The sequence below is a fragment of the Rhagoletis pomonella genome, unplaced genomic scaffold, assembly GCF_013731165.1.
Source record: "Rhagoletis pomonella isolate Grant_MI unplaced genomic scaffold, Rhpom_1.0 Rhpom_scaffold_00068, whole genome shotgun sequence".
In the NCBI taxonomy this organism is placed as follows: domain Eukaryota; kingdom Metazoa; phylum Arthropoda; class Insecta; order Diptera; family Tephritidae; genus Rhagoletis; species Rhagoletis pomonella.
This window is the reverse complement of record NW_023458622.1, coordinates 91,412-113,156: the sequence shown is the minus strand read 5'-3', so window position 1 is coordinate 113,156 and position 21,745 is coordinate 91,412. Positions and strand designations below refer to the sequence as shown.

General features: G+C 40.0%; 2 protein-coding genes across 3 annotated transcripts; one reads left to right on the top strand and one right to left on the bottom strand.

The window, feature by feature from the left end:
* Positions 1–10,128: 10,128 nt before the first annotated feature.
* On the bottom strand, positions 10,129–11,981 carry LOC118749859 (protein cornichon homolog 4). The gene is made up of 3 exons (XM_036484639.1): positions 11,694–11,981; positions 11,319–11,641; positions 10,129–11,253 (listed from the first exon to the last, which is right to left on the bottom strand). Exons 1-3 carry the CDS (start codon positions 11,766–11,768, stop codon positions 11,181–11,183), a joined length of 471 nt encoding a protein of 156 aa, XP_036340532.1. The 5' UTR covers positions 11,769–11,981; the 3' UTR covers positions 10,129–11,180.
* Positions 11,982–12,532: 551 nt separating this feature from the next.
* LOC118749856 (protein ANTAGONIST OF LIKE HETEROCHROMATIN PROTEIN 1-like) lies at positions 12,533–14,136 on the top strand. Of its 2 annotated transcripts, XM_036484632.1 has the most exons (3): positions 12,533–12,620; positions 12,679–12,995; positions 13,059–14,136. In XM_036484632.1, exons 2-3 carry the CDS (start codon positions 12,688–12,690, stop codon positions 13,993–13,995), a joined length of 1,245 nt encoding a protein of 414 aa, XP_036340525.1. In that variant the 5' UTR covers positions 12,533–12,620; positions 12,679–12,687; the 3' UTR covers positions 13,996–14,136. The 2 variants fall into 2 exon arrangements, with proteins under 2 accessions (XP_036340525.1, XP_036340526.1); XM_036484633.1 differs by having other exon boundaries at positions 12,538–12,995.
* The last annotated feature ends 7,609 nt before the right edge of the window (positions 14,137–21,745 follow it).

Here is a 21,745-nt window from a genome sequence, read left to right as displayed (position 1 = left end):
CCAAGCTCAACAGCGAAAGTTAGAGGATGTTTCAATTGCGGTGACACCGCGCACCTAGCTAGGAATTGCCCTCGCAGGCGAATGACTTGTTTCAAATGCGGCAAAGAGGGCCACAAGGCAGCTGACTGTAGAGTACCTCAGAATCCCTTCAACGCTGAGAGGAACCACGTGAACACTATGTCAGACGACTTGCCTCTTCCGAAGTCGGGAAAGAACAGTAACTTAATATTCAAAGATATAAATTTTAACGGAGTAATCGCATCTGCCCTAATCGACACGGGCTGCGATTTGTGTCTGATGCGTTATGATACGCTTATGATGTTGAATTTAGATGTAGATTTGGATAACGAGAGGCGTAGGTTAGTGGGGATCGGTACTAGCGAGCTCACCACATTGGGCTGCTTTACCGTATACCTCATTATAGACGACGTTCAGCTAAAATTTACCTTTCACGTAGCCAGGGAGAGAGATATAAAATACGCGCTCGTAATTGGGAACAACGTTTTGAAACAAGTTGACCTAATCGTAACAGAGGACGGCGCGAAGTTCAGGCAGAAGGCAGAGAAACAAAGCGAGATGCAAGTAGATAAATCAGCTTCGGCGGTTAACAGGTCACATGGTACAGAGGTAGAGTGTGTGACGGTAGACGGCAGATTCGGCACAAGGGTGCAGGCGGGCGCAAAGAGGCGCGTGGACGCGACAGTTGAGCTACAAAGGCAGACTCAAGGGCATAAGGCGTCGGTGGCAAAGGGCACTAATAAGGCGGGCGTTGTAGTAGCGAAGACGCGAGCGAGTGCGAGAGGTCGGAGGACAGCAGAGGTGGATGCCGTTGGAGTAATAGCATCTAATGCTGCTAAGCGCGATAGAGTAGTGGCGAGAGATACTAATAGAGTTGACGAACTAGCCGCAGAATTTGAGGAGTTATGCCTGGTTGCTGATTTGAGAGAGGTGCTAGCTGACGACGTTGATCTGGCACATTTGAACAAGGAGCACGAAGAGTCTGTGAGGAGAATGATAGCGGAATACAAGCCCATAAAGAATACCAAGTCGCCAGTAGAGATGAAGATCCTGTTGTCGGATGATGCTCCCGTATACGAAAGACCAAGGCGCATGTCGCACTCCGATAGACAGACTGTGGACCATCAAGTCAAGCAGTGGCTGGAAGACGGGATAATCCAACCGAGCACCTCCAACTACGCATCCCCGGTCGTACTCGTCAAGAAAAAAGACGGCAGTAGTAGACTTTGCTGCGACTATCGGAGGCTGAACGAGAAAATAGTGCGAGACAACTTCCCGATGCCTAATATCGACGATGTGATTGAGCAGCTGCAAGGTGCTAACGTGTTTACTACGCTCGACCTGAAAAACGGATTCTTCCATGTCCCTGTACATCCTGATTCACGGAAATATACCTCCTTCGTAACCTACAATGGACAATTCGAGTTCCTGTACGTGCCGTTCGGCATATCGAACTCGCCTGCCGTTTTCTCGAGGTTTATTTTTGCGGTACTGAGAAACCTTATGCAGGATGGAACAGTCATATCGTACATGGATGACTTGGTTATTCCCTCCAAGGATGACACCGAGGGCATTCAAAAGTTAGAGCGAGTGTTACGGGTGGCGTCAGCGAATGGGTTGCAGATAAAATGGAACAAGTGCCAGTTCCTCAGGAAGCGTGTCGACTTTTTAGGGTACGTCATCGAAAACGGTTCCATAAAACCCTCCGAGACGAAAACCAAGGCAATCAAAGACTTTCCGTTGCCTCATGATCGAAAAGCGTTGCAGCGGTTCTTAGGATTAACGTCGTACTTTAGAAGATTTGTCGAGGGATATGCTGTTGTTGCAAAACCACTCTCAGACTTGCTGAGAAAGGAGGCGAAATTCGAGTTGGGAGACGAGCAGTTGGCGGCGTTCCAGCAACTGAAAGCGGCACTCATAGGCGCACCAGTTTTATCGCTGTATGATCCGAAAGCTGAGACCGAAGTACATGCAGACGCTTGCAGGTTTGGATACGGGGCGGTGTTACTCCAGAGGAATTGCGACGACCAAGAGCTTCACCCGGTCCAGTACATGAGCCGTAAAACCAAGCCGCCTGAAGAGAATTACCACTCTTACGAGTTGGAGGTGTTAGCCATCATTGAAGCGCTCAAGAAATGGCGAGTCTACTTACTGGGGCTGAAGTTCAGAATTGTTACGGATTGTAACGCATTCGCAATGACGTTGAGGAAGCGGGACGTTGGGCAATGTTCCTCCAAGATTACCAATACGAGATAGTCCACAGAAGCGGTTCGAGAATGCGTCACGTAGACGCGCTAAGTAGAGTTTCATGCCTTATGTTAGAAGACTCGCTAATACATAGCCTGAAGCAAGCACAACAGCTAGACGACTGGGTACAGGCTGTGAGGAAGGTACTGCAGAAGGACGAATACGAAGATTTCTACATTAAGCATGACGTTTTGTACAAAGATCCCTCCAAGGACTTGATCGTCGTACCGTCTCTCATGGAGAATGAGATTATCCGAGTGGCGCACAGCCAGGGGCACTTCTCCGTTAGGAAAACGATGGACGCTGTGGAGAAATCGTTTTTCATTCCGCAGTTAAGCGCGAAGGCAGCCAAGGTGGTGAGAAGCTGCGTAGCATGCATCGTGAACGATTCTAAGCCGGGCAGGAAAGAAGGTTTCCTTAATCCCATTAATAAAGAAGACAAGCCGTTGGGAACGCTGCACGTCGACCACGTTGGGCCGATGGAACTAACGAAGAAGGCGTACAACTACATCTTGGTTGTAGTTGACGCGTTCTCAAAATTTGTCTGGCTGTACCCCACAAGGAACACAGGCGCAGAAGCAGTCGTCGATCGCCTACGAAAGCAAGCAGCAGTCTTCGGAAACCCTGGGCGTATCATCACAAATAGGGGCGAGGCTTTTACTTCCAATCTTTTCAAGCAATATTGTGAGACCGAAAAAATCCAACATCTGTTGATAGCCACGGGCGTACCGAGGGGCAACGGACAGGTCGAACGGATCCATCAAGTCGTCGTGCCGATGATTGCGAAACTGAGCAGCGAAGATAAAAGCAACTGGTACAAGCACGTAGATCGGGTGCAGCAATGCCTCAACAACACACCACCGAGAAGCACCAAACTATCACCCTTCAGAATATTGACCGGCCTGGAGATGCGGATACAAAGCGTGCCTCAGCTGCAAGATCTTTTGGAAGATGCGGCTGTCGACGAACTGGAAGCCGAAAGGGATGCAGTCCGCCAACAAGCCAAGGTAAATATCGCCAGTATCCAATCTGAGAACCGTCGGACGTACGATGCGAAACGCAGAGCAGAGGTGCAGTACGAAGTTGACGATCTGGTCGCCATCAAGCGCACTCAATACGGCGTAGGATTGAGGTTACGACCGAAGTTCTTTGGTCCATATCGGATCGTCAAGAAACTACCGCATGGCCGATATGAAGTCTTGAAGATCGGGGACCATGAAGGACCCAGACGCACTACAACTATTGCTGAGTTTATGAAGAAATGGAACCCACCATTCGGGGCCGAATGATCTCCAGGATGGCCGAATGTGGGACTGGACAGATGGACGAACACAAAATGCCACTAAGCAACCCTGACCAATGACTGACAAATACAACACTGTTCAACTTATACACACAACTCTGAAAACGACCCGATTGACGAAAGCAGGAGAATAAGAAAGAAGCGAACTGAGCAAACGGACACTCGCAAGTACACGGCCACACGGAACGGACGGATCTATTGTAAAAGTGAACTTAAATTAATCTAGCTAGTAAGGACGCCTTCAAGCAAAATAAAACTATTGGGGTGTTCACAGTTCGTTCCAAATTGTGTCTGAAAATGTAGACGTCTACATTTTGAGACATCTTTAGCATCAAACTGTGAGCAACCCTTTCTAGCAGTCGTCGCAAAATCGTCTCAAAACTTTGCTGGTGTTGCCAGACATTTCTTCTTTGCGTGCTTTTTTATATGTCGCCTTTCGATTTTGTTTCTGAAAAATTGTAATTATTTAACTTAATTACCAATTCCTAATATTTGTTATTTCTTTTCCTTGATTTGTTTCTTTTCATCAGAAATTGCGCTCAAATTAAATGCAAATACAGAAAACGTGCTCAATAAATAAAAAAAATGCGATTAGTATTGCCATAATGCAACCCTGCTGCGAGGTTGCAAAATGTAGACGCGTAAAAAACATACCTTTGAGTGTGACAAAATGTAGACGGCGTCGTTTTCCAATTTTGTATGGGAAACAACAACACCACAGATTTTATGGTTAGAAAACGTCTTAAAATGTAGACGTCTACATTTTGAGACACTATTTGGAACGAACTGTGAACACCCCATATGTGTTATTTGTAAAACTAAACTCGTGTGCGTGTATTTATTGAAGGGCCATCCTACATATATGTAATTTAAAAAAGAATGAGGTACTATAAGAAAATGTACCCAAAATTCAGGAGCGAATGAAAAAATGCTCATTGAAAATAATTCACATGTATAAATTAAAAGATATAACTTAATCGGTTACAGCGCTAAACAAAATGAAAAGTTAGAAAACATAGCAATGCGGTGTGAAAGAAATATAAGACCATAAAATGTTTTTGTTTCGTTATTTCTCTGAACCTTTTAAGATATGACACTCCATTCTTTGCAGTAGTTTGCAAATATACACTAATTGTTCTAAAATCGCAAAAATTTTCGTGGGATGTTTTTCGTTGATTTCGAATTGAAAATACATTACGATCATATTGTACCAAAATAAGTGCGGTATCCCTGCATTTTGTAAAAGCCATAAAGAAGCATAAACTGTAAGAAAACATGAAAGGGAGAAGTATATATGCTTTCTATAATTTTGACTTATATGTATATTTGGCAAGTCTTTGTGTAAAAAACAAAAAATACACATTTTCATTTCTTTGCCAGCTTGGAAAATAAAGGCTTATTTTTACTTAAATGTGATATAAAGCTCATTAAAATGTTCTGTAATGTCTTGTTTTTAAGTTTGTTATCATAGTGCTATGTATTTTTATTGTCCACTATACGTGAGTTGCTTCTATTTAAAAAGTTCTAGTAGAAAGAATTTCTTTGTTTTGAATTTGTTTGTTTATTGTTTTTAACACAGTATACGTGGTTTTTAATTTTAAAATTCATACTTTTGACATGTATGTGAATGGCGGAGTTGCCGCTTTCCTCCTTTTCGGTGGGTTTTTATATCAAAAAGGCATCAAAATGTGAAAAAACCCTCCTTGGTATCTCTGCATCTGTTAAACTTTTTATGGGAAGATGTATGAAAATCCAACTTGCTATAATTTCATATGCTTAACAGTATCACAACAGTATGTTTACAGTATCTCCCCATAACTTTTCTTATGAAAAAATTTATTATATGCATCCCACTCGATATCATTGAATTCCTCATTGGAACATGTAGTCCCTCTATTTTAGCGTATCAACAGTTCATATGGCTCCATACCATGTAAATGCACCATAAGGGTTATAATCCCTAAGCGCGGCCGAAGGCAGAAGCAAGTGCAACAGGTGGTGGACATAACAAAATGCATGTTTTCAATGGCTTGGAAGAAGCTGGCATTAACTGGATTGAGAACCAGTTCTTCAGACATAGGAGGAGTTCTGGCTTGTGGTTCAACAATTCAACCAGAAGCTGACATAGATGCGCCCATGGTTCCTATGCCCAACAGCTCCGCATAACTTTGTGACATCATTCCCATAGCGCGCTCTTACTCCGCTGCTATAATTGCAAATGCAATAGAATCCATCGTTTTATTGAAAATATGTAAAATCAAAAAATTTTACTATAAATAAACACTTGATGAGTGTTTTTTTAATTCCTTTCCACTTCGTTTTCCTTCATTCACCTATATTCGAAAAACAACTGATAGCTGGCAATGCTGCACATGTTTTCGCAAGGGTTGCAGCATGTGGATTTTTCGTTTTTCGTAGCATAGCTACGAATTACGAATTACAAAAATTCGGGTTCTAGAATAAGGGGGATAGAGGCTTCCTATCTCCCACAGAGGCTCAAACGGTGGTCGGCGAATTATCTGAGTGCTCGACACTCGTCGGTAATGTTTAGAGACAAATCGAGCAAACTGAGAAAAATAAAACAGGGGGTTCCACAGGGTGGTGTCCTTTCTCCACTACTGTTTAGCTTTTATATTTCCAAGCTTCCTCAACCACCAGAGGGAGTCTCGATTAGAGATGGGCACGGGCCGGAATGTTTGCTGTCAGTACGAACTCGTGCGTGCATGGGCGTTCAGTAAAATTTCATAAAAGCACGAATAAGCACGAAAAATCCCGTTGCTAATACTACAAATTTAAATGAGCTTTTGTTTTTATACAAAAAAAAATAGTACATATATATTTAAAACTCTATTGATAAAAGAAAAGCAAAAAAAGAAATATTTGGAAACCGATAGAAAAAATAAGATACTTAGTAGTTTCGTTTTCATATCGGTACATAAAATACCTTCCACTTTTTCTACTTCCCAGAAAATATATTATAAAATTCTTTGATGTAAAATTGATACATAATACATAATTGATACATTAACACAAAATTAAAAATATGTACATATGTATACATGCAATAAAAGTTGGCTCTTTATTTCCGGGCTGGGGCGTGTCCCGTCGTGCCGGGTTGTTGTTGTTGTTGTAGCGGCACTACTAAGCCCCGCCTTTTGCGGGTCTACATACGTTCAATCATTTTCGTCAAGCTCAACTAACGGGAGGCCCAGGAAACGAGCTGAGGCGGCTACAGTAACCAGACCGTAATTGAGCCAGGGTAACGCGGGTCTCTCGTGGCAGTTGAAGCTCCGTCTCTTCTACAGGTGGTGATTGGGCTCGTATTACGGCATTCATAGGTCGAGAGTCGAGGTAGATAGTGACTGACTCTCTATGAATGTCGTTGATGGCTCGTCTGTATGTCGTCGGGTCCAATGGTTGGTCTACGTACTGTTGGACTGCGTCCTTGTACACGAATAGGTGCCCCCTGACGTGCCTGGGCGGAGGCTCCTCCTGAAGCAACGGTCTGTTAGGGTGTTCACTTCTGTGACACCCCACCAGAAATTGCTTACAGAGCATTTTGTTGAGTTCCCTTACGGGGAGCCTCGCTGTGCAGGTGGTGCTCAGGCGTCATCAGAAGGCACCCAGTCGCTGTCCGGAGTGCGGCGTTCTGACAAGTCTGTAGCTTCGTCCACTGCGTCCAACTAGTCCCCGGCGTCCAAACCGAGCGTGCCGGGCCGGGCCGGGCCGGACCCCACTGAAATTCTTAACGTGCGGGCTCGTGCGTGTTTTTGAAAGTTGATTTTGCAATCGTGCCGGGCATTGTCTCTTACGCCGACGATTGCTCGATCATGGCGACTGGGAATGGAATTGATGACTTGCGTTCGAAAATAAACGGGTATCTCTCCTAGCTTTCTCGCTTCTTCACTGCAAGGAGCCTAACAATCTCCCCTACATAATCCTCTGCGATCTTGATCACCACCTGGGCGAAGGAGGTCAGGCTACCGCTGGGAATTCACGTCAATGATACACCAATTCCGACGTTGAATAACCCCAAAACACTCGGAGTAAAATTCGTCAGTCTGCTCTCCTTCTCTGCGTACACAACCGCTATTGTCAACAAAGACAAAGAAACGTTGCTGGCAACATACAAACAATAGGCCGCCCGGTTTTAAATTACGCAGCACCAGTGTGGTCGGCGGGGACTAGTAGGATGCAGTGGATGAAGCTGCAGACGACAAAAAAACACCGCACTAGGGACAGCGACTGGATGCCTTCTGATGTCGTCAGAACACCACCTGCACGACGATGCGAAATTGCTCCCGATTAAGGAGCACAACACAATGCTCTGCAAGCAGTTTCTTGTTGGGAGCCATAGACTCGATCACCCAAATAGGCAACTGCTTGCTGAAGAGCGCTCGCCCAGGCACGTCAGGAGGCATCCCTACGAACTGACGGACGAAGTCCAGAGGTTAAACAACCCCTGGATCCGTCAGCTTATCGACAGGCCCTGAATGGCATTCACAGGGAGTCAGTCTCGATTTATGTAGACTCCAGACCTGTGAATGCCGTTCTAGGCGCACAACCACCGGACATTGACGAGACGGAGCTTCATCTGTCTCGGGAGACTAGAACCACAATAGCCCAACTTCGCTCTGGCTACTGCAGCAGGTTAAACTCATACCTGAGCAGACTAAACGCAGATGTAACAAATGAGTGTCCGGCATGCGAAGACACCCCATGACTCGAAACATCTCTTCGTATGCCCGGAAAAGCCGACAACCCTAACGGCTTTGTCCCTGTGGGCCGACCCTATTGAGGCTGCACGCTTCTTAGGGCTGCCGTTAGTGGAACTTGACGACAACGACTGAGATATTAACCGATCAGGGCGGGGTTGTTATAGCCGCTACAACAACAACAGCTTTTTTCGCAATTCAGTTTTAATTGAAAAAGCTTATTCACTACAAAGGCGTATTCAATAAGGTGGTATCGGTACGACAATAACAAAATGTACATGTATTTTGTTTATGCTTTTGCGGTGAGGATTGTCATAAATTTCATACGAAGGATGTGAAAGAGAACAGAAAACAATCAACTGCTCCAACCAATCAACAGCAGCCATTTGACATATGAAGCCGTGAGACGAAGATTGAATACACCTTTTTCACTACCGAGTGCTCAAAAAATATTTTTTATAAAATTTATTATTGATTCGAGAAAATGGTTATTGATTCAAAAGAATGCAATCATTTTTACTAAATTATTAATTTGATTGAAGTCCCGAGTGATTGCAATCATTTTTTGTTAGTCCTGACTAAAACTAAAAAAAAATGTGCCTTCTATTTTTTGATTTATGTTTCATAAATCACTTTTTTATTTATTTCTTGTTAGACACTTGATTTCAGCCGTTGAATTGCATTCTTTTAGTAACTTTTTGTTAGTCATTTGATTTCAGCCATTGGAATGCAATCTTTTGCAGTATTTTGAATTTTTTTCAGGGACCGAGAACGCGATCCGGTTTTGGTTTATTTCTGCATGAAAACAAAAGGTAATATCAAAGAATGCGAACAAAACTCTAGGGAACGTTCTCAAGAAGAAAAGAATGAGGACGAAAGTACCGAGAACATTTTCAAGGAGGATCAAATAAGAACCAAAGTCTGGGAAACGTTCTGCTAGAGAACAAAACGAGAACAAAAGTTTTGAGAACTTAATTAAGTCTTACTTTAAGTATATGTCCTGGAATTGTAGAACTCACTTAAAAATACTACTCTGTTAATTATATTATCCTACTTTTATTTAGTCCTAAGTAATTTTTGCTGTTTTAGTTATATGTATGTACTGTAGCTCGTTTCTGTAACAATTCTCTACCAAGGCGAATTGGGATATGAATTCGCCGCCCTGTTCTCTACTGCTAATGAGTAGTAGAGAATGACGTATATTCTCTACCAGTAGAGAAATAATCGGCAGAGAAGAGTTACAAAAACGAGCTACTGTTCTGAATTTGTTGTTGCGCTATAAAAGATCTTTCTTTTGATCTTATTGTGCTAATGATTTTGTTAATAAATGAAAAAATGAAAATTAAACTTAATGTTAATGAGAGGGACGTCCGCGTGTTGAGATGAGAAATCGTTTTAGTGAAAACCCTGTCTTTTAATTCTTAGCCAGAAAAAGTCTAGATCATTTCAACTTCAAGATCGTTTCTGGAACAATTTTTCACTTTCTGTGCAAGAAAAATTCGTGCCGTAAGTGTTCAGAATGTCCAAATTACATTTGGAACGCTTTCCGACAATTTCGAAAAATTGCTGTGTCTGAAAGTTAACGGAGACGTATTATTAATTTTCAAGGATCATTGTTAATATTTTTGGAAACGTGTTCTCATGCACTTTATTGTTTTTTCATTTACATAATATGTACAGATTATGTACATATAATAAATACAAATTTATTTCATTGGAAGTTACTGGAATTAATTTTGTAAATATTTTATATACTACTGGAGTTTTATTAAGCTTTTTTGTACTCATTTATTTCCTAAACAAATTAGTATTGTAATTCTATGAAAAAGTGAACGCAAATATTGCTTTAGACTTTCATTATTCACCCCAGACTGCAATAATGACTAGTTGGTTATGAATAACAGAAAAGACTAATGACTTCAACTTTGCAGTCTATAGTCAAACATGTGATTGATTGGCTACAGTTAAAGTGTTAGTCAGTGAATGTGACTGCAACGATTTAAAGTCACGAAGGCTGCATTCTTTAGCACCTCTGTTATTAAATCATGATTCGGGCCCTGTATTAATTTAAAGGAGGGAGACTCGAACAATTATTCTCCGTCAAAGTTAACTTTTCATTTTTATTTAAGGTGTGTTCGATGACAAAGTTTGTATGTTCATTTAAATGTTTGCTTTCTTACCGCAAAATATTGGTAGATTTTTAGTCTTTGTTGGTTAAAATGGTAGAAAATATAATATACTAAAAAGTGGGTAGATCGCCCAATGAAGTGGTAAATTCGTGCACTGCATACGATATTGGCAAAAAATTTAGGGTCAAACCCTTGAGGTTTCATTGCGACATGCAGTTCTACTCATGTCAAACGCGCGACCAACAGAACCCCCCATTGCGATTCTGCCATTACATATCGTCGGTGATTGCAAAAAGTTCTATGGCAAATATTACCCTTAGCACTTCGATTATATCTGCACTGAAATGCACCTGGAAATCATACATTAATGCCAAAACTTTCTACTTTGTTGATGAATATGAGCGACTAACTGAGGCAATCAGATACAGGTGACAGGTCATTTAAGCACCAGAGGTGTCATACAACGTTTACCAGTATCACCGGCACTATGTATATACATACATACAAAGGTATATTCATAATAGTTGCGTTCCAGCAGCAGTACGAATAGCAGGAATTTACAGGATTTTCCAGGAAGCTGTTCCCGCACGACTCCTTACATAAGATTTATTAATGGCGAAAACAGCTGTAAATCCTGTAAAATCCTGCAAAACCTGCTATTCGTACTGCTGCTGGAATGTAACTAATATATATAAATTTCTGGCTAGTTGAAAATTAAATCCTGTACTATACCGCAACTAATAATGCCACTTTTTGGGGCACCGAAACTTAGAAATCAGTTACAATTAGACCTTCCTCATGTCGTTTGATCGGATCTCCTTTAAGTAATGCCGTTATTAAGCTGAAAAGTAAGAGATTTAGCAAATATAATAATTATTATACTTATAGGAATTTTGTGTAACATACCAATACAAAGCTATGAAGAACATTATAAAATAAAATCCCAAACAAATCATACAGTTCCTCAAATGCACTTTCAACAATCCACGGCTATGTATGTCTACAGGATCGTAAACGCCTAGGCTATCCCTTGGTTGTTTGTGTATTTCATAACCTAACCAAACCACCACTGGAATGTTTAGTAAAAACATTATCCAATGGCCGCCCAGTAAGAGGAGCATACAGAGTATTGCGTGCGACCCGAATTTAGGAATAACCCAGAAATTCAACCGAGCACAGCACTCCTGGGCATTAAGGTAGTCACTCTCCAGATCAGCAAGTGTCAGGACCTGTAATTTTAAAGCTTAAATTCACCCATCCACATTGCCGTTTAAAGCATACGTAGTAGATTAGCAGTAGAAGTATTGCGCCATAAGTAAGCAAAGTCAAAGCAAATGTAGCCGACTCTGGTAACATTTCAATTTTTTTCTTAATTTACTATTTCATAAGCTGCAAGGAGTATTTCAAAAGCGGTGTCTTTCACTGCCCGAAAGAATATTTTATTAGTCTTTTTTTTTTAATTTAATTAGTCTTGACGTTTCGACAACAGCTCCCATTTCGGTAATCTTTAACAAAACATTATTTTTTTACATTCTTCGAACTTTTTAATCGATACAAGTAAATCCAAGTACATACTCGATACTTCTCTCAATATAGCAATTTTTTTTTGTACTCGATACTTTTTACTGCGTTCCAAGTAGGAATGCTCGATATCGTATCGATTTTTCTGAATATCGATATTTCACCGCACGATAATCGATTTTTTGAATCGATATTACAAGGTCGATATATCGAAGACAAAGGCGCATATTCATAGTTGTTGTAGCAGCATACAAATTCCCCAAAGACTTTTTGGGGAGTGTTGCTGGAGTGACAGTCCTTGGCCAGATATAAATCTGGCGCATATTCATAGTCATATTTAGTACTCAAGCGCACCTAGCTCTAAATGCCACTCTAACGGCCGGTTGCTCAAAGCCTGGTTGCCACTAATCCCTTGTTAAACATCGTTATCGACGTTACCGACACCGTGTTATATACATGGATTCGAAAACGTCGATAACGATGTTAACCGATGATTAGTGTCAACCAGGCTTTGAGCAACCGGCCCTTAATGTCCATTTATCCATACAAAGTTTGTCACCTAAATGCAACTCAATTTCTACATTAAAGCGAAGCGCACATTAGCGCGATTCCATCGTTGCGAATACGTTGCGAATTCGGCTGTTAACTTCGAATCCGCAATCGTGCGCACACTTGCGCGATTTTTTCGTATGTATAATATTCTCGTTTTATTTTAGTTAATTGTATTTTGTTATTTGGATTTAAGCGAAATTCGATGGATTCGTCTGATGAGGAGCTGGCGCTTATTTACCTTGCAGTAAACAATAAAATAAAACAAAATAAAACAAGCATGAAAAGAAGAAAATGGATCCATGAAATTAATCGCGATCGGAAAGAAAATGGCGAATTCTCTACTTTGATGTCCCAGCTTCGCAAAGACCATATTCGTTTTTATAAATATTTCCGAATGACTATTGAGTGCTTTGATGAAGTACTGAGTATTATTAAAAATGAGATTCAAAAAGCAGACACACATTTGCGAGAGTGCATAGGACCCGAAGAACGACTTGCCATTGCCTTAAGGTAAATTTTTAAATATGGTGTATGGTATTGCTTACTCTCACCCCATTAATACATTATTTCTAGATATCTCGCAACTGGCGATTCATTTATCACAATTGGTCATAGCTTTCGTGTAGGATTTAGAACAGTCAGCTTGATTGTTAACGAAGTATTTGAGGCGATATCAAAAAAAATGGAAAGAATTTATTTGCCGGAACCAACAATGGAAATTTGGGAAAAATCTGCTCAAGGATTTCAAGATTTGTGGCAATTTCCAAATTGCGTAGGTAGTATCGACGGTAAGCACGTGACTATTAAGTGTCCCAAAAAAACTGGATCGAACTACTGGTGTTATCTTCACAAGTTTTCCGTCGTGCTTATGGCTATCGTTGGCCCTGATTACAAGTTTTTGTGTGTTGATGTAGGTGGATTCGGCAGAAATAGTGACGGAGGAATATTTGAAGCTTCCAATATGGGTAAAAAGTTTGAAGAAAATTTGATGAATGTGCCTCTACCTAAAAATCTTCCTAATCAATCTCAACCATGTCAATGTGTATTAATTGGGGACGAAGCGTTTGGCTTAAAGCCTTATTTAATGAGACCATTCCCATACAAGCAATCAAAACATGATCTACGAAAAGAAAAATATAACTACAGACTTTGTCGAGCCAGACGAGTCGTGGAAAATGCTTTTGGCATTTTGGCTCAAAAGTTTCGCATATTTTTTCGTCCTATTGAAACCAAAATTAGCACTACGATACTTACAATAAAAACAGCGTGTGTTTTGCACAATTATTTAATTGAAAAAAAAAGCGACTCCCACCTATTCCACAACTTACAATCACCAGAGCCTCGAACTCTACCTTTTATTGGTATGAGTACTGATTCACGCCGTGCATCTAATTTGGCTTTTTCTACTCGTGAACTTTTTGTAACGTATTTTAATAATCAACATGAGCCTACTGCTGGAACCGTTGGGAGCGAACGAGCTCAAAATACCACTGAACCTGTATTTGAATAACATGCACGTTTATAAAATAAATACAAAAAAGTTTATAAAAACAAATAAATTTTATTAAATAAACACATCGAAATGAATTCCATTAAATAAAAACACAGCATTTAATTGGAAATGGGCTTGTTGCAATTCACAAAAAAAAAAATACTGAATTAGTTGCCTTTAAAAAATTCGCATTTCCATAGTAAATAATACATACATTCAAAATAGAGGTATTCGGGATTTGTTGTACATGCTCTTGTACAGTGTATTTGCTGTATTTTTGGTTTTGGTAAATAATGCAGTAAAATTTTGCATTGCAAGGTACAAAAGCTTGAAAAATAACATATTTCTCTTGGTTCGCATTGTAATTTGTAAGCTAAATAATTTCATTCGAGAGGATCATTTGTGCAGAAGAATGAAGAAATACTCCCATCCATTGAGTTAGGTGTTGAGCATGGAAGATCTCTTTCGTTAAAACTACATTGCGACGAGTTGATATATGGAGCAATGGCTGAAGGCGAAGTGAGGTCGACAGTTGATTTGGAGTATGTGCTATTATCATCACTTAAAACGTATTCCGCGTCAGTCTCAAGATTACGAAAAATAGGGGTCGATGAACTGATGGCTTCATCATGCTCCAACATCTCTTGTTCCATTATTATTTCAGAAATTTTCTGTTTCGTTAAAAGCTGCCGTCGTTTCGAAAAACTCTTCACTGTTTTAGCATGGGCCATAAAAAGACAATCAATAGAGTCCTGTTCAACTTTTTTTTTCTTTTCAAAATATTCAATTAACTCTCCGACAGAACTTTGTTGAGTAGATGGATGATTTTTAGCGCTTTGAGTGCGGTTTACTTTTACTGGAGCACAATCCACGCTGAAATTGTCAAGCTCCGGTGTTCCAATAATGGTTTCGTTGGATTCTACACACTCGATGTCACTTATATTTGAACTGGTAGGTGCAAAAGCAAGATATGGACGGAAAGCTGTCATATGTTCAGCCCAAACCCATTTTTTTGAGTTGGCTGCTTGACCAGTTCTACCTTTGGTAGCTCGAATATATCTCCCATACGTGTCTCTCAAGTTCTTCCACCTTTTTTTTATATTTTCCCCTAAAAATGTTAAAGTTGCAGGTTAAATACAATACAAACTTCACTCTCACTTTTATATATCAAACTTACCACTTTCTTTTAACTCCACTCCGATATTTTCCCATATTTTGTCTTTTTTTCTTATGTTTTTGTACTCAGCGTGTGTAACATCATATAAAATGGGATTGTTATGCACGTTTTCTATTAGTTTTTCGACATCAACCATTTTTTTCTTTGAACTAAATGTTTTTACGTTGTTTTCCTCTTCTTTGCCGCTTTCAAATCGCTGTCAGCTGCGTTTTGCATGCGTCAAAAGAGGAGAACATTGAATGTTCGAAAAATTCGCAGCGACGGAATCGTGCAAGTGTGCGCTAGCGCATTAAAATGTATGGGTAGCATTGTTGTAATTTTTGGGATTGCGGATTCGCAACGACAGAATCGCGCCAATGTGCGCTTCGCTTTACGCGAAAGCAAAAACAGCCCATAAGACTCATAGAAAATCGGTGCCGAGTATCGATCAATACTTAAAAGTATCGACTAAGCCCATTTGTAATGGTGAGTAGGGACACGATATCGAACCGAAAGTATCGATATAATACTCATTTAAAGTATCGCTGTAAAAATATCGCGTATCCACTAATATAGTAATTAAAGGACTCGATATTCCAAATATCGATACAAAATTCAAAATAAGTAGGAAGGTTATAGTACGACATAGATTCGCAAGAAATGGAACACTATCTAAGGCTAAAACTCATGTTTTATTTGCGTTAAACATTTGTTTAAAAACAATGGCGCATATTCATAGTCATATTTAGTACTCAACTAAGTAGAAACTCTTCTAAGTCACAACTAAAGCTATTCATAGTCGCCTTAGTTTCGACTTTTCTGGCTAAGGACCAACTTAAAATTTAGTTTCGACTGCAGCTGCAACTAAGTCGTAACTAGGAAGAAGTATTTTATCAAATTAAGGGAAAACAGACGAAATATGTAAAAATTAAGTTGGTAGAGGGTGATTTTGATAATATTGAATAATCTCCAATTAAAATTTACAAAGATCGATCCATTTTAATCGGAAGATGAAATTAAATGCGTATTACAATTCGAATAAAGCTACATCACAATTTTATAATTGGAATAATTTAGATAAATTCTCAAATAATAAGTCAGTTTCACGCTAGTTCTTTTAAAGTAAATTTGTGCATAACATTTAGATATCTACTATTTGTATGTTTCACAGCATGCTTTCGATAAACATCGACTTCACATCACTGTGGTTGTTCTGGCTATTTCACACAATTAACAAGAAAATGATACCTTATTCTTTTGCATAATCATGCAATGAATATAAAAATTACATAAACGGATGATCAAACTTGACATTATTTAATAAAAATGTAATTTTTCCAAAATATCGTAAAGAAAAATCGATACATTTTCACACTCGTTTTGCTATATCGTAAACTAATGCCCTTATTATGAGTTTCATTCGATTTTCGATCTTCGCTGGTTATCGAAGATCGAAAGTGAAATTCGTATTATGAGTTATGCAACCGTGTCGAAATTTTCGTTGAGTATCGAATTTTCTGTCGAACGGAATTTTGCTTTCGATGGGGTCGCTACCCCAGTGTTAGAAAATTGTGAAAAATTCATGATTTTGCATTTGTTTTCTTACTTTTTGCGGGTAGACACTAATTTCAAACAATTTTTTATCAATTTCATGCAGTTTTAACGTCGTGAATACAAAACACAAGCTCGAAAGGCTGCTTTACTTGTGAAGAAAAATCCCAGTACTCAGTTGGGACGATCTCTGAGAACAAATCATAGAGCTGTGGATAGTTTTAAAATATTTTAAATAGATTTGGCTCACAAACGCCTCTTTAGACAGTCGGGAAGTTTTTAGTAAATCTGTAGACAAATTTCTTAAATATATTTCATGTCAAAATATATTGTAAAGACTACACTTAAACTCTCTTAAACATTTACTACTCCTGGCCAGTTCACTAAACTCTCACCCTCTGACGAATCGTTGAACCCCAGAACTTCGTTGTACTAATTTTTACCACCTTTTTATAAACTTGCTTTCTTTTTTATTTCATTTTAATTTGCACAAATTTACATAAATATGTATAAGCACTCTATTTAGTTTGCTCGATTTGTAAACAAAGCTTCTCAGCGGTGAAAAATATGGTATTGTGAACAACATAAACGAGCGAAGTTCACAATAGCGCTATTCTTCATCGAATGGGCGCCATAATACCAAATCAAAATGCGTTCGATCAGCACTTTCGACCACAGTCGAAGATCGAATGTAATTCATCATAGGGGCCTAAGTCGAAACTACTTAGTAGAAGTCTGAAATGCGACTATGAATAAAGGTAAATTTTAAGTTGGTACTTAAATTTAAATTGCGACTTTGTTAGTTTTGACTTAGTTGCTGGACTATGAATACGCGCCAAAGATACTTTACCCGCAATATCGATATTTAAGTGGAAATTTATTTTTCATCTACAAAGAAGTGTTTGAAAAAATACTAAAGTAGGTTTAATCAACAGCTTGTGTGATTTATTTAGCTCTTAAGTTTGACAAACCGCTTGAGTCGACCGGCATGCCGTTTTAATCCTCAGTAAATATACAAGATGGAAATAACACAATTAGTTGAGTTGATAAGCAGGTCTAATATTCCATCCAATTGGGAGTAGGATTTTCAACATCGATTTTTCCGATATCCATATTGTTCAGCCCGATATATCGCCGTATCGATTTTACATGCAATGAATTAAATCGATTCATGATATCGATACTTTCTTAAATATGGAGCATTCCTAGTTCCAAGTAGGTATCGAAAAAAAATACTTCCCAGTACTAAAACTATGTTCACATATCAATATTATCCCAATCAAACCTCGTTTTTTAATCACCCCGTTTACACAGGCAAATCTCAGATTATTAGCCGTCAAATTTGTTGTGCTTGTTATTCTCACATCTCAAGGAAGAGTTATGTTTCTTCTCTGTGCTACCGTGATCACGTTTTTATGCTATAATAAACAATATAAATATATTTTAACTTAACATTTTATTAAAAATACCTTTACAAACCTCTTTTCCTTCCTAGCGTACATTTTTGTTTACTTTTACATTTGGCATTTCTCCTCTTTTTTGCAAAAACAATCAATAAAACTAGGATGGACACCGAAAAGTTATCGGTTTAATCTGAGATTATTTTATAATTACAGATTAACAAGGGACGAATTTTATATGGCTAATCTCTTGTTATAATTACAGATTAGGGTGTTAAGCTCGAAAATGAGGATAATCTACTTATATGTGAACCTAGTATAAGGGCCAGTTTTTCAGTGCCAGTTTAAACTTAGATTAAGTAAACTGAGTTTAAATTGAACAGCTGGCTGACATTTGATTGGCTGATCTTAGTTTAAACCAGCCAGATCGGGCGTTTAAACTTAGAGTAAACCACGGCTGTGCACTGAAAAACTGGCCCTAAAAATCATATCATACCGTATCATACCGAACGCTATTCTTAAAGCTAATAGCGGTACCGCTTTTATGTAAAGCTAAACGTACGCAACGTAACTTTGCGCTTTTATGTTGTATAGGCATTCATTGCTTTTCACAAAGTTTATTAGGACTTCATCCTAGATAACAAGAAGGGACAACTCGTTATAATTGTAGCGAAAGTGAGTAACAGGGGCGTGCCTTCTCTTTTCATCCAATTAAAAAATGTACTAGAGCAAAAGGGAACGCACGCCCCTGTTGCTCACTTTCGCTACAATTATAACGAGTTGTCCCTTCTTGTTATCAACGTTCTTTGATAATACAAAATAATAATAGTAATAAAATGAAAAATTAATATTTATATTCATCTATGTATGTCGTTTCAATCAAAACGGTATAAGGTATTTTACTATTTCAATTTCAGCATTTCAATGATATGTTTGAGACTAATCGGAGAATTACATTGGACTTCAAGTTGAGAACTAGCATTTTCTCAACTTGAGAAACAGTCCTTTTTTCATACAAAGAAAAATGCCCTTTTTGTTGAGAACGCTATGATCCTCCACTTGAGGTACTGTTGAGAAGCAACGTTGGAGATTTGAGGAATACCTTAGTTCTTAACTTAACCTCAAGTTGAGCTCAAACCTAAATGTTGATCGGGTTGTATCAGAAGCGCAAAACTTATTATTAGGGCTCGGAATCTCATGCAAATGCGTGTTTTTCCAGGTCATCTTCACATGGAAATGGTTAAGTTAGCCTTACGAATCATGAAATTTCCTTAAAAATGGCATTCAATCGTTGGTAGATATTTTGCAGTAAATGCATGGTTTTGCATATTTTGCATATCTATTGCGCATATTTTATTATAGGGGTATTCACAATCCGGTGCATACTGTCTAGCGTGGTGCATAATTTTGTTGTTGTTTGAACACATGAAACAACGACAAGCGTGCTATCTATGCACCATGCTAGATAGTATTGTTACGATTATCCTCGAAACCTTGAGGGATTTCCCAAATATACTCGGGCTCGTATCGCTGGATTGTTAAATAAATGCTAACGATGACCAAATTGTAGTACAATTAACTTTATTGTACAACAAACAATTTACAATACTTGCTAATACAGTAAAAACACTTTACAATACTTGTTAAAGCAATAACAACGCTTTACTACTTGTTAACACAATTAAACTTATAGCTTGCTTATTCGCAACTCAATTCTCCGCTCACTTTACTTGTAGCTTGCTGTCTTGTAACTAACTTTACTGGTAGCTTGCTGACTTGCAACTCGTAACTGTCCCTACTCCGCTGTGTCGTGGCTCTTATATACCTGCGCTCACACTTATGGCAACTCTAGAACGTTCTGAAGTTTATCGCTCATTCTCTTTCTCTCGCTGTTCGCAGTGTTCATCCAACTTGACGTTTCTCTTTGTGGAACATTCTACGTCATTCTTCGAACATTCTGCCTATTTCTCGTTGTTCGCTTTGTGTTGCCGCAGTATTCGCCACACTGCCCTCCACCTAAGTCTGATCGTCCCGATCAGACACACTTGCGGTTCCAAACGCTGCAAGCCTTTCCAAGTGGACCACCTTCATCTTGTTTCTTGGTCTCCCGACGGTCTGGATCCGATACACTACGTCATTTAGCCGTTTTACGACCTTATACGGACCTTCCCAGTTGCATTGTAGTTTTGGGGACAAACCTCTCTTTCGTTGTGGATTGTACAGCAACACCAAATCTCCTTCCTGAAAACCCTCGGAATTCATCGCCTTATCGTACCTGGCTTTCATCTTGTCACTCATAATTTGTGTGCGCTGTCTCACAAGAGCATGTATCTCTCTCAGCTCCTCTTCCAGGATGTTTGACGTCTCTTTTCCAATCCTTCTAGCATCACCAGTCACCCCAAACTTCAGATCACTAGGCAAACGGAGCTCACTGCCGAATATTACCCTTGCAGGAGTTTTACCCGTTGTTTCATGCACTGCTGACCGGTATCCCATCAGGAACAAGGGTATGCGGACATCCCAATCTTTTTGATTCTTGTCCACGACCTTCCGCAAATGCTCTTCCAGGGTTCGGTTGAACCGTTCCACCATGCCGTCTGATTGGGGATGAAGAGCCGTCGTTCGAGTTTTCCGGATACCCAGTATCTGGCACATCTCTTGGAACACTGCCGACTCAAAATTTCTTCCCTGGTCAGAGTGCAGCTCTATAGGTACACCGTATCTCGCAACCCAATTGTAGGTGAATACCTCCGCTACAGTTTTAGCTTCCTGGAAACTCTGGTTGATCTCCGCTTATATGGCGCACGAAGACGAAGGAGGTAAATATTTAATCTGACAGCCAAGCCTCCATTAGGGCTCTTGGCTTCCTGACGGTGCGTTCGAAAACGGTGAGGGAGTGTTTGACTTCCCTATCGACCGCGTCTGATTACTTTGCTATTAAGCTCGCTGGCAACTGCATGGCTGATGAGCTTGCAAGATAGGGAACCCTCGAGGAATTACTTTCGGATAGGGAGGGTCTGGGGCTCCGCTGACCTCGTGTGGTCTGCTTCTGGACAGATAGTCAGCTCAGCGAGCGCTGGGCGAAGACCGTTAAGAGCAAGGTGGCAAAGTCTTTCTGGCCACGAGTGGACCGGGGCGGTCTGGGCAGCTCTTGGGACTAAGCAAGCTGCATCTCTCACTATTGGTGGGAGTGCTTACTGGTCACTCTGTGCTTGGTAACCATGCTGTAAGGCTGAATGTGGCGGATAACCCTTACTGCACCAGCTGCATGGAGGATGATGAGGTGGAATCATCTCAACATCTGCTGCTCTGGTGCCCCGCCTTTGCAAGCCAAGGTTTAAGCACCTTGGGTCGTACTTTTTTCACATTCCCGATGAGCTCTCGGGAGTGGACATCAGTCGACTGAAGAGCTTCGTTGTGAGCACGGAGCGTGTCTCTGGCAAAAAGCCATAGGTGTCGTCTTTCTCACATAGCTTCATCCCTCTTTCCTTTACCCTCCTAGCGTCCCTTTTTTCCTCCCTCTCTGAGGGCATTACAACGGACAGCTTAGTCGAGTCCAAGTGTGCCATATGCGGAGGCAGCCCGTTTACCTAACCTAACCAAACCAAAGATATTGTGAGGACCCCGGATCCTGTGGCCCTGGGCCCCACAACAACTATTT